Below are 13,613 nucleotides of genomic sequence, written 5' to 3' on the forward strand. Positions count from 1 at the left end.
CTATAACAAGAGTGATATGCCCCTCTGCCATGTACATTGGCCAAACCGGACAGTCTCTACGTAAAAGAATAAATGGACACAAATCAGACGTCAAGAATTATAACATTCAAAAACCAGTTGGAAAACACTTCAATCTCCCTCGTCACTCGATTACAGACCTAAAATTCACAATATTACAACAACCATTCTTTGGCGGGAAGAAGGGTGTAATGGAGAAATTTACATATTGGCAAATAAACAGCTGGAGGTTCCCCTTCCAAACAGACTTGCTGTCCCCTGAAACCCAGCTGGAGGTGATTCTCAAAGAAGAGAAATGCTTTAAGAAGGGGAAACAGAGGACACAAATCACTCTCATCTCTACTTACGGTATCAACCATGGACGATGAGTGAACCCCAGGCTCGGAGAGGATAGCCCCTGACCCAGAACACCCCTTCTGCCCAAGGTCCCGCCCCTCCCACCAGAGCCCAGAGTCCCCCCATTCCTGGCATGGCAGCCAGCCCCCCCACATACACACACGTCCAGGCTGCCTGAGAGCCCCCAGCCCTGGAATGCCAGGCGGGTGAGCAGGTGGTGCGGCCCTCCCCCCAGCCCTGGAGTGCTGGGCAGGTGAGCAGGCGGTGCAGCCCTCCCTCTAGCCCCAGAGCACTGGGTGGGCAGCGCAGCCACCCTCCCACAACTCCGGAGTGCAGGCCAGCCCCCATTACCCACCCCTGGCCCCAGCCACAAGGAGAAGAGCCTCCCACAGCACAGCCGGGGAAGCAGGAAGGGGTCTTGGGGCAGAGTGTGGGCAGGGCCACACGATGCTGTTTGGGGAGGTACAGCCTACCCCTCCCTTCGATACCCACCACCCCAGTGAGAGGACACAGCTGTTCAACTCTCCAGACTGTGCTCATGGGAATGGCACAATTACATAGGAATTTCACTGGGACACTGGAGCTAACATGCACTGTCATTGTCAAGGGCCACCACGAGAACAGTTCTGTATACATAAAAATACATTTAATCCACGCTGCCTAAAAAAGATACAAAAGTTGGGCCTGATGCTCCAGCTCTTATTCATTAACTTCAGTGGGACTATTCCAATGAGTAAGAAACACAGGACTGGACCCATATTTGTAGTTTCAAAGACTTAAGAACAAGTCATTTTGTTTTGCAGTAAGCCTGAATTCAATAAGGACATTTAAAAGTCACAGTTAACATGTGACGGGTATTTTTCCATTAAAATAAAAATGGCTCTGGTTGATTTGATCCAGCTTCCTAGTAGAATTTTTGCATTGTAGACCACCGCAAAGTGTTCTGAGGTTCAGAGCCTCAAGTATTTTATAATTTGCCTGAAAAAAAGGTTTAATATAAACTTCAGTCCAATCTGTGCAGTCCACCACATGCTATTACAGACATTTTCAAAATTAAAATCCTCACTCATCTAACTTTCTCAACAGCAGCAGCTGAACAGTTAGTTGGGCTTACCTATCACCGTGATGTTCATCTTGTAGCTACTTTTGTTCGCATGGGAGTGACGGTTGCTAGCTTCGCATCTGTATTCTCTCAGACTATTTAATTTAGTTTGTCTATCCTTGAATTCAGCATATGTGTTATTAAATACTGTGATGGTGTCAATAAGTCTGTTTCCTCTGAAGAGCGTATAGTTTATAGGCGGAGTTCCAAACATGGATTGACAGCGTAGGAGTAGGGTCTCCCCTAACACCATCTCCATGGATGAGTTGGCAACAGAAAGAACTGGCTCTGAGACTGGAGCTAAAAGGAATAAAAACTGTTATTGAAGAAGTTGTATCGGGGTAAGTCTAGTCCAGTAGTTACTAAAGACTGCCATATTAATTTATACATGATATGTAAAACACATGCTACCTATTTAGCATCCACAGATTGCTTATACTTTTATTCCAAGGGATAAAGAAAGCTACCCACATTGGCTGCACGGGTGTACTGCTAGCAAACAACTTGATTTCCCTGTGGTGCAATCCTCCATGACCAAGATAGCTTCTGCCTCCTACTGAGATCTGGGAAGACTGCTGGGAGGGGGTGGGGCAGAGGGGAGCTAAATCAAAGGAGAAGCTGATGGAGTTTCGGATAAAAACTGGTGACTGAAAAAGGTATGCGAAATATGTCCAGCTACTGAGAAAGGTAAGGTGAGGTAGGATAGAGGGGAAGGTCATTGGGAAAGGGATGCAGCAAACCTTTGAAGGGAGTGACAGGGCATGGAAATGGGAAGACATGCTAATTTCCTTCTCCACTTATGGCTGGCCCTGGAAAAAGTGAACCAGTTTGCATCAGTACAAAACTCGTTCTGTATGTCTGGAGCAGGGGTGGGCAAACTTTTTGGCCTGAGGGCCACATCTGGGTATGGAAATTGTATGGCGGGCCATGAATGCTCACCAAATTGGGGGTTGGGATGTGGGCTCTGGCTGGGGGTGTGGGCTCTGGGGTGGGGCTCGGGAGGGGGGGTTGGGGTGCAGGAGGGTGCTCCAGGCTGGGACCGAGGGGTTCGGCGGGTGGGTTGGGGCAGGGAGGGGGCCAGGGGTGCAGGCTCTGGGCAGCACTTACTTCAAGCAGCTCCCAGAAGCTGCGGCATGTCCCCCCTTTGGCTCCTACACCGTGCGCAGCCAGGCGGCTCTACACCCTGCCCAGTCTGCAGGCACTTGGGGCAGGGGCAGCGTGCAGAGCCCCCTGGCTGCCCCTATATGTAGGAGCCAGAGGTGGGAAATGCTGCTGCTTCCAGGAGCCACGCGGAGTGGGGCAAGCCCCTGACCCCGCTCCCTGGCTGGAGTGCCAGAACAGGGCAAGCCCTGGACCCTCCTCCACAGTGGGAGCTCGAGGGCCGGATTAAAACATCTGGAGGGCTGGATGCGGCCCCCGGGCCGTAGTTTGCCCACCCCAGTCTAGAGACTACAAGAAAGTTACAGAGTGTTGCTTGCTGTTTGCAAACAGTGCAGACGCCATGTTAATTCAAGGGTTACCGCCTGACTCTGCAAACCACTGGACTATTGAGGTGCTCAAGTGTTTTGCAGGACTGGGCCCTTATATCTCCTTATCAACTCACCGTAAACAGTTATCTGTACAGGGTCACTCTCCTTGATGATTCCTTTTATCTCAGCCCTACAAACATAGGACCCGGTGTCATTCACCTGGGCTTGAATAGTGAAGTTGCTGGAAGTTTTCAACAAGATGCCATTCTCCGGAGGTCTCTTTACGATAGAGAAGTTTGCTTTAGGGGAGCCATTAATATGGCACCACAGGCTTAAGCTCTCATTTTCATCCAGGTCAGTCAAAGAGGGAGTCAATATTGGCTTGGCAAACAACTCTACCAAAAATATAGAGAATGAATAGAATTAATTCAGGTTGTGCATAAGGGCAAAGTAGCTACATTTCCCATACTATTCAGGGGGAAGGACACAATGAAATGGGGAATTGTTCGTGGTGTATTAGCTATTTTTATCCACCAGCTTGGTAATGATACATAGACTATTGCCATCCCAGGGCACTCCTTTGTGGCCTGGAGTGGCCCTGCAGGCACCCTGCCTCAGTTTCCCAGAATAATCCAGTCATAGTCAAGGTCTTTGAAATAATATCCCTCTCGATATAATTCAGCTCCCAAAAAGGCCCTTTTCTGTTCACCTCTCAAGTTTAGAGTCTCCTTCTTGGGACTTTGTTCCAGCCCTGGCCTCCCTAGCCTGTAGACTCTCCCCTCGGGTTCAGCGGTTTCCCAGCCCTCCTTCCTAAGGCTCTGTCCAGGCCGAGCTCTTCCCCTCTCCTCACCAACTCCTCCTTCAGCCAGTTTCTCCCTTGACTGGCCTTGGAGCCTTCTTTTGAGTCACCCTCCAGTCAGAATCAGGTGAGTCTAATAACCCCAAACCCTGTCTCTGCTAGCTGGGAGAGATGAGAGCCTTGCCTCTCCCACTCTACAAGGCTCCTGGTCCCAGACCCTTAAAGGAACAATGGTCTGGGATGGCCCTAAACCATTCCTTTCAGGCACTAACTTCTCCTTGGGACCATCTTCCTCTCTCCCTACGACTGCTTCAGTCACTTCCCTGGACATACAAAACTGAGTAATTACCTCCTCTGGCCTTAAGAGGAAAGTACCTCTTTACAAGGCACAACAAATCCTTGGCCACAAGCAATGAACACAACAGTTGCTAAATGAATCGCACATATACAGCATGGGGGTTAGAACCAGGACCTTCAGCTCCAAAAACACATGCTATAACTACTCAAGCTAAAGGAGTATCTCCAAGAGCTGTGGTAATACTGATGTGACTGTCTGACCACCAAAGAGAAACACAATCACAAACCCTTGAGCAGGTCTGACGTCTCTTCCAGGATGAGGCAGCAGAGACACACAAACATATTTAAGAATGCACATGACATACACCACACCCCGCCCCAGTTAGCCAAAGCAAATGTCAGCACCACATGGAATCCGGGAATTAATGTGGGTAGATTAATCTCCAACCTAAAATTTAGATTGGAAGTATCACAAGAACAGGTTCTGGTATCAGATTTCTTTGGGGCGGGGGTGTCCCTGCCAGACTGAAAATTGCCAAAAATAGCCTCTCTCATGGTATTTTAACACTTTGGTTTGCAGACATAGCTAGAGCCAAGAAGCGCATATGAAAATGGACAATAGTGAAATGGCCAAAATCTTTTTCTGAACCTCCATGAAAATAGTTCAGTTTGAGTTCTTGGTGAAGGTCCAGGTTTGGTTCTTACTTTATCCAAAAAGGTTCACCTGCCCTTGTCTTAAGCCAGAAGGATAATTATTTAAAAAGAACAGAGCAGAGAAATTACTACAGTGATGGTTGATGACATAAGACCCTAGATTAAACTGATTAAATAAAACAGATATTCAACCAATCTGCGCATGATGCTGGCCACATGGGCATATGGATATTCTGCACATTACATTATTAAAATCCTAGGGAATCCTCATTCATTATAACATAAGAAGAAAAACAATAATAACTCATGCAATGACTCAGCTTGTGTATGGCACCACTGTCCTCTACTGGATGAAATGAGAATTGCTGAACTGCAAGTCATAGACTTTACACTGTGAGCAGTGTAAGAAGATTCTCCTTTAGCTGAAGTTATAGAGGGCTGTGCTTTTGGAGCAGATGGATATGTTTAACCCCATTGTCACTGTGAAGTTCGAAATGGCCATGGCATGCAGTTTAATGATAACCATGAAATGCCGGGTGGCCATGGATTTATCAGTACCTTCTACTGGTATAGCACTTTACATTTCCAGAGTACTTTATTAACGTCCCCAAAAATATTACCATCCTCTTTCTACCACTGGAGCAAACTGAAGGACAGAGAGGATAAGGGTCCATATAGACTACAGAACAGCCTATGTTCAAAACTTGGTGGATTTATCAGGGCTGGACTATGGCCCTTCTCTAACATGGCTGCTCTTGCCATTGTGGATGAGACCAAACCATTTTATAATCAGGATTTTTTTTTAAAAAAAAAATCACTCTTTCCCCCCACAGCCCTAAGTTAATTTGGTCACCTTTGTAGTACAAATGGGATCTTTGCTGAAGGACAAGCAGTGGTCAGGCCCAGATCCTCAAAGTTATCTATGTGCCTGTCTCCCATTGAAATCAGTGGGAGTTAGACACCTAAATACCTTTGAGCATCTGAGCCTCAGTGTCAGCCAGGATTAGAACTTGGGAATTCTTTCAGGAAATGTACAGACGAGTGTCACCCTCCTAAGCTAAGTAAGATCTAGAATTAACAGTGCTCCTACCTGTCACAACAATGTTCATGCTGGTGGTTTTGGACACTCTCCCCAATTCCACTTTGCATGTGTAATTGCCATTGTGCTCCACTGTGGCTACTGCAGAGTAGGTCACAGAATTCTGACCTCGTGTACTGTTCAGTATCCTTCTGTCTTTCTGGATGAGGATTTCAATTTCATATGGACGGGCTAGAATCGTTGTGCACAAAATGTCAATTCTGTCTCCTTCTGTAACATTCCATGCGGACGTGGATGTCAGTTTAGGATGTGAAAACGGTTCTGAAAGGCAATAAATATAAAGCCATTGTGACATTAACCTTCTCTTTTTTAAAAGAAAGTATTTGCCTGGGCGGGTAAGGAATTCACATCTTTGCTGCTCCTATTGTTTGGCTAGATCCCCTTTTCTGCAGAGCTGCATTAACAAGAAAGCAATGCATCAGTTCACATGGTGAACGCTCTGTCTACAATCTTTTTATTTTAAATTGAAGCTTAGCTTTTAAGAGAATCCAGCTACACTTTTAGAAAGACTCCAATAATTTTTGAACCTGCAATTTTCCATCATCTTTGCTAATGACAATAACAAATGGTGTACGGTGTTAGACACAGACATATGTGCTGTATATGAATCAAGGCTCACATTTCTCCTGGGAACCAGTCCTGCAAGTTACTGAGCACACCCACAACTTCAACTAAAGTGATGGGTGGGCACATAGTAATCAGCTGACCTAACAGCACAGATCAAAACACATTCGAATCTAACCCTGATGACATAACATTTGGATCCTGAACACTGATGCCATTTGGGGGCGTATGGATCCAGGGTTTTAGTTCATACTTATCTGCCCTCCAGTAAACCAGGAAACAGATCTGCTCTGTCCCTTACAAATACTGCAGCATTCTCATACAGTCGCACAGGGGACTATGTTTTTAACTAAAAACAATATCACCAATTCAAGATGTCCATGTTTTCAACCGAGGCAAACAACAAATTATAAGAATTACAAGCGGTTACAGGGAACCCCTGACAGAGGAACCCTCCTGCGGACAAGCGCGGTGATGCACAGCCACAGTCTACCTCAGTGTCCCCTTCATCCACCCGTGCAAAGGAATATTGTCTCTGTGGCAAATTCAAACCCTTTTTTTCCACATAAAGTGTCACAATCAATAGATCCCTTGTAGTAAAAACAATTCCTCTCAAAACCACACAGTAAAACAAGGTTACAAGGCAGCAGGTCTTCAGTCCCAAAGCTCACTGTTCACAGGTCACCCACCTGAGAGTCATTCTCTGCCCCAGCTCCCTTATTCCAGGGCCACACTCTCCAAGCATCTGCCTGAGAGTCCTAACACCCGCTTCTCTTCCACATGGCTTTTGTAGCCCTAAGTCAGGTCTCCTGCAAGAAAGCTCCCCAGTGTTCCACTCCTCAGGCCTCCTTCTGTGAGTCCTACTCCTGCTTCTGGGGGCCTCCCTCCAGAGCCAACCCATAAGCTGGGTCCAGCTTATACTGACTGAATGGTTCTTCTCCTCATTCCTAAGGCCTCTGCATAAACCTTCCTGAAACTTGGCAGGGTTCCCCAACTCTAGCCAGTCCCCCCCAACAGCTTTCCTCACAATTCATCACCAGCAACTGACAGTTACTGCTCTCCTTCCGGTCTCCTGCAGTTCCTTCCCTCTGGCCACTTGATGCTGCTGTCCGTCTGTCTCTCCTCTGTTCTCAGGCAGCATTCACCTGCCCCTTCCTGATTCTCTCTCAGGGTACGTCTACACTTCAAGCTGAGGGTGTGATTTCCAGATCAAGGAGACATACTTGCACAAGCATCCTAAAAATAGCCACAGTGCTACAGGCAGTGGGAGGGGCTACTGCCCCGAGTACGTACCTATGGTCCTGGGTGGGTATGTACTGGGCTAGCCCTTCCCACCACTTGAACTGCCATGGCTATGCTCTGTTTTTAGCACACTAACTCAATCAGAGCTAGCATGTGTATGTCTCCTCAAGATGGAAACCATATCCCCAGCTCAAAATGCAGATATGCCCTCAGTCTATTCTCAAGCAGCTCTCTCCTGCCCCTTCCTGGCCTCTTACAAGGGTCAGTCACCCTGTGACACAAGCAAAGAAATGTAAGGGCACAAACTAAGGGCATGTCTACACTACAAAATTAAGTCGACCTGACTTATGTCAACATACAGCTGCCACAGTAATTACACCACTTGTGCGTGTGAACACTTCACTGCTTGTGTCAGCGGTGCATGTCCTCACCAGGAGCGCTTGCACCAATTGAACTGTCAGTGTGGGGCATCTTCTGAAAGCCAGCAACTGTTGATGTAAGCAATGCAGTGTCTACACTGACACTGTGTTGACCTAACTACAAAGATGTTGACTCTATGCCTGTCATGGAGGTGGAATTACTAAGTCGGGGTAGCAGGAGAGTTATGTCAGCGGGAGTGAAATTTTAGTGTAGACTCTTACATAGTTAGGTTGACATAAGCTGCCTTGCATCAACCTAACTCTATAGAATAGACCAGGCCTAAGCCACTTACCCACAACTGTAACAATTGTCATGTTACTGGCCTCTGACGTTTCAGAACCGACTACTGAAATAACCTGGGCAATACATTGAAAACGCAATATTCGATCCCTCTCTTCAACAGGAAATTCAACAGACGCAAAGTTTTCTTTTAATTCTTGCTTCCTTTTCTCTTGTGACTGTTGATTGGATGATATTTTTTTGAACAAGAAAATGAAAGGAGGCTTTTCTTCTGGTACTTCACACCGTAAAGTCACAAATTCACCCTCTGTTACTTCTCTTTTCAGGGCAGTCAGTTTTGGCTGGCACAGCCCTTTGGAAAAGAAAACAAGCAAATATAATTAGACAGACTTAAAGCAGACACTATCTATGACAATTGTGCTAATGGCTATTTTAATGGACAGGCAGAAACAATCTGATCCCAGACCCAGGACAGATTTTTACAGCTGACCAAAGTCTTGAATTGGCCATCCAGGAACTTTAGGGTAATTTTTTTGCTGTGTGGATGGACACTCCAATCATACTGCTGTAACCAGTGAATCAAGACCTCTCTCATCCCATAACTCTGCACCATTGGACATCCCACAGTGCACTTTCCTAGCTAACTTAGGCGATGTTTGCCCTGGGTGCGTTCTACCACTATACCGTACTGGCAAAGCACTCCCAGCATGAATGCAACTATACCAACAAAGCTGCTGATATTTGGGGCTTTTTCTTATATAGACTCCTATTACCCCCCTCCACCCCCGTCATGATTTTTCTCATTTGCTATCTGGTCACGGTTCCAGAATAAGTTACATATTTCTGAGTTTTATTCGTGTCCACACTGTATGAGTTTTCACACAGCGCTGACCCCACATGCAGTGTCCTGTCCCAGCGGGCACTGGGCTCAGTGTAAAACCTGGGAATGGTTTTCTGTGGCAGCCTCTTCTGAGGATGCTCCAAAGTCCTGGTCAGGAATCTGGAGGGGCCATCTCTAACACATTACAGAAAGCTCCCCCTCAGCTGTGAGTGTGTTCCATAATAACAAGAGATAAGCAGACTTTAAAATGAAATGAGCATCACTCTAGTACAGCCCAGATGCCCTTTTACACACTACAACTGGAGGATATGAAGCATACAGAGGAAGACTGAAATCATCTCTGTGTTACTAAAATTAATCATTTAATGGCAGCATGCAAGAAATAACTGTGAGTGGTAATGTTCACATCTGACATAGGCATGTTGCTTTGAACCAGTATAGGCTTGATCTCTGTCCTTGCCTTTTTGTTTATAGGTGGAAAGAAAGGAAGCTTAGTTCTTCTTGAGTAAACCTGTATTAATGTGTGTAAACTGGCTGCTTATGTGTGTAAGTAACTTGACGTACAGAGACATTAACTGCATACAAATCTGGGGCTTCTGAGGGCAGCCGCTGTACCCTTCATTGAACATGTGGCCCTAAATTCATGAGACAGGCCAGTGACCAGTAACAGAAATGTCTCCACTCCTGTACCCCCCATCCTTGTATTAAGCAAGAACCATGGTAGCATCAACCTGGACAGGAGCCCTTTGGAAGTGCTGCACTCAGTAATGGCACCATGTTTGAAGCACGAAGGTCACCCTTCTTCATCGATGTTTCTAGCTCCTACACTGGAACGAGCAACAGGGAAAATTTGATTTCCCCATTTGAATATTGGAACTGGGGGTACTGGCCCTTTAAGGCTGTGGTTCTCAACCAGGGGGATATGTACCTCTGGGAGTGTGCTGAGATCTTCCAGGGGGTACATCACTTCATCTAGATATTTGCCTAGTTTTACAGAAAGCTACATAAAAAGCGCTAGCGAAGTCAGGACAAACTATAATTTCATACAGACAATGACTTGTTTATACTGCTCTATGTACTATACACTGAAATTAAAGTACAATATTTATATTCCAATTGATTCATTTTATAACTATATGATACAAATGAGAAAGGAAGCAATTTTTCAGTAACAGTGCGCTGTGACACTTCTGTATTTTTATGTCTGATTTTGTAAGCAAGTCGTTTTTAAGTGAGGTGAAACTTGAGGGTATGAAAGACAAATCAGACTCCTGAAAGGGGTACGCAGTAAAGGAGAACCACTCCTTTAAGGCAGGGTACAGGCCCAGCAGAGCCCTGGACCCAGGCTTCCTGGGAGTTGCCATTCCAAGAGGGACAATATGAAACTGTAGGCCAGAACAAGGAATATTGGGGAAGGGGACAGGGATATGCATATGCTCCCTGTCCTCATAAGTGGTGAGGAGGGAAAAAGACTGGCTGTGAAACTGCCCCCCCAGATGCCAATTAGTACCAGCTACACGGTGCTTTTTTGCTTTGTATGACATAAAGATCTGTTCTTTAGGAATTGGAGTGAGGATCTGCCACTGGCCTGCTGGGTGATCTTGGGCCAGTCACTTCACCTCTCTGTGCTTCAGCTTATCCTCATTTTACTGATACTGCCCTCCTTTGCAACGTGTTTTGAGACCTCCAGATGAAAAATGCTAGAGTATTATTATTAATGTACATTGATAGAGTAGGACGTAATCTACTCTGCTTTTTGTAACGTAGAAGACAGCAATGGTTGAAGAGATACGTACCCTCAATTCGAACCTCCAAATCATTGCTGCTTTTAGTCTTCATGTTTGCCTCCACAATGCACTTATAGTTTCCCGAATCTGAAAATCGAGCTGGTGATATTTTGTAACGTGTTCTATTTTGCTCCGACGTGGTATTATGCAGAAGACTGTCATCCTTGTAAAATAAAAAAGTGTGCTGCATCTGGAAGCTGGTGCTTTTGCTAACATCCACAATACAGGTGAGTTCAATTGACATTCCATTCTTCACTTTCTGGGATGGCCCAGTGAGTTCAACTTTGTTGATGGTAATAACTTGATAAGGAACGGGGGGGGGAAAAAGTCATATTTAGTTTCAGTTTATCCAAAGCAATGCTGTTCTCTGAAGTGGCTACATAATGCTCATTGCAATTGCTAAAGGCTGAGAGCTCTGTGGGACAGGCACGGTCCTACTTTCTGGCCCGGAGCCTGCAATTAGATCCACACAAACAGACTCCCACTGAAGTGTATGGGGCTCCCAGCAGATGAAAAGATGCATGTGATTGCAGAATCAGAGTCTATATTTGTATAATGCCTTGCACTATGGAGCCCTGATTGGGTGTGTCGGTGCTACCCCAATACAAATGCAATATAATCCCAGTTCTTTTCAAAATTCCCTTTTTTCAAAAATCCACAGTGTTCCCCCCATGTAGCCCCATGCTAGTTAATAGCACTTCTGTTTATCTGAATCCTGGATATCTGAAACTTTTGGATGTTCACCAGGCTTTTAGGATAACTGGGATTATACTATTTTAGCCTGCCTCTTAATCCTGTTGTTTAAGGATTTTTGTGATCGATGCTCAAGGTTCCCCTCACATCTAGAAAAAGTTTTCATTTTCAAGCAACACATCTGTACAATGATTTTTCTTTAATTACAAGATGAAATGGAGAGCAGGGAGGGGGGAAATGCAATTTTGAGCACTTTTGCCTTGCTGTGAATATTTTGCAAAGCCCTAGTTTTAACATGCTGCTCAGATTCGTGCACACCCTGGTCAGAGGAACCACTTAGGAACCATTCTGGCACCAACTGTGTTTTAACACAGTTGTTATCACTACAGTTTGAAAAGTCATGTGGCCAAAATACAACCCATGCTGGTCCACCTGTTGACTCCTCAGAGTTAATTCAGCACTCCAGGATATCCCACCTCCCAGCAGGTGGGATTTCCTGAAATTCCGTTTCAACTGGGGGAGGCAGGACAGCCTGCCACAGACTCTAATAATGTCTAAATAAAGAGAATGCTCTTTTGTAACAGTTTTAGTTGAAGAAGGCAAGATTAGGTGGGATCCACCTTTGTGCAAAGAGTCACAGCAAGTTTAAGTTTAAGTCCTGCTTGAATGGTGCACAAACTTGTGCTGGTTCTCTGCTCTGGAGTGAGTTTATCTCAGGCAGAGAACAAAAGTGAAGACTAAAGGAAGTGCTAAGCAAAGATGGAAGAGAAAAGAAAAGAAATGAGAAAAAGAAACAGCAAGAAAATAAATGTGGTGACTAAAAAAGTTAGAGGCACAGTGCATAAGGGGTTTGTATGAAATATTTCAGAGCTGTGTCCACCCTATTGAGCTAAATGGAAATTTTGCTATTGATTTCAAATAAGAGCAGGACTGGGCCCTTTGCATCCAACCTGTATTCACAGCAATGTGAAACACCAAACTTTTCAGCCACCTTTTTTTTCTCTCTCCATAGTGTCATCTCACATGCTACCTACTCCCTTGAAGAGGAGAAAGAGGTGAGGATAAGAACAGGGAATTCTTCACCCCAAAAAACAGCTGTTTCCCCCTGAAGCTCATTGTAGCCTTCCTGGGCTGCCACAAATTACTCATCTCCAATTCCCAGAGACAACTGTCCTCCTAGAAACTTGACCACAGGAAAATATTTCCTGAGGTCACTGACTTTTAGATATTGGAGAAAACTAGACGTTTTAAATCACATTTACGTATCCCTTCAAACATACACACACACACACACACACACACACACACTTGAACTCGGGGGGCTTGAATGAAATGGAACTTGGTTGCAAACACCTCTTGATTGGGATTTGCAGAACAAAAACCCCAACAGATAAGGTTTTGCAAAAGGAAAACCCAGTTTGCTTGAGCCAGCTCTACGGAATTTCCATTCTCTCTGCAGTAGGATGAGAAATGTGTGTACTAGAACTGGGAGGACAGAGAGCTAAATGGGTCTGCAGCTGACTTGTTCTGGTCCGCTTATCTCTCGTGATTCATTGTTTCCAAGTCGGATAGCAAGGGAGTCTCCGCAAAGAGGAAATGCCAACCATTATACTTATCTGGGTAAATGGAAAATTGCAGAGTAGCCCAGTGTGCTGCTGTATCTAACCCTGTAGGCCTTGGACCAAATTGATCACTGGAGTAATTTAGCAGAAGTCCCGGGAGTTATTCCAGGTTCCTTTATCTGCTTTACCTGGCTGCATGATAAAAGATACAGTGACTGGAGACACAGTTGAAGCGTTGGCCGTGTTTTCTGTACTGTCGTTTGAGGCTGATCTTTCAGGAAAGGGAAGATAAAGGAAGCCTGATCTTCCAACTTTTACTCCTGTGAGTAGTCCTTACCCTACATGAGTGGCCCCACTGATTTCAGTGAGATGATTTTCCCAGGTAAGGACAACTTGTGTGAGTAAATCTATAGAATCAGGCCCATCATTACAGCCAGCTAAATACAGAGTTTTATTTCTGAATGTATATTATTGTTTAGGATTTTTTAAC

At 45.3% G+C, this 13,613-nt stretch overlaps 1 protein-coding gene across 13 annotated transcripts in view; it reads right to left on the reverse strand.

Moving 5' to 3' along the window:
• Positions 1-13,613, reverse strand: part of PECAM1 (platelet and endothelial cell adhesion molecule 1) — a 75,550-nt gene that overhangs the window by 36,503 nt on the left and 25,434 nt on the right. For all 13 annotated transcript variants that reach the window (XM_039502453.1, XM_039502452.1, XM_039502451.1 and 10 more), the window contains 5 exons: positions 10,878-11,168; positions 8,293-8,592; positions 5,766-6,035; positions 3,060-3,320; positions 1,469-1,756 (listed from right to left, as the gene is read on the reverse strand). In XM_039502453.1, the coding sequence (XP_039358387.1) occupies positions 1,469-1,756; positions 3,060-3,320; positions 5,766-6,035; positions 8,293-8,592; positions 10,878-11,168 (1,410 nt within the window). The remainder of the gene's footprint in view (positions 1-1,468; positions 1,757-3,059; positions 3,321-5,765; positions 6,036-8,292; positions 8,593-10,877; positions 11,169-13,613) is intronic.

Source organism: Mauremys reevesii, linkage group 15 (assembly GCF_016161935.1).
Source record: "Mauremys reevesii isolate NIE-2019 linkage group 15, ASM1616193v1, whole genome shotgun sequence".
NCBI classification, from domain to species: Eukaryota; Metazoa; Chordata; order Testudines; family Geoemydidae; genus Mauremys; species Mauremys reevesii.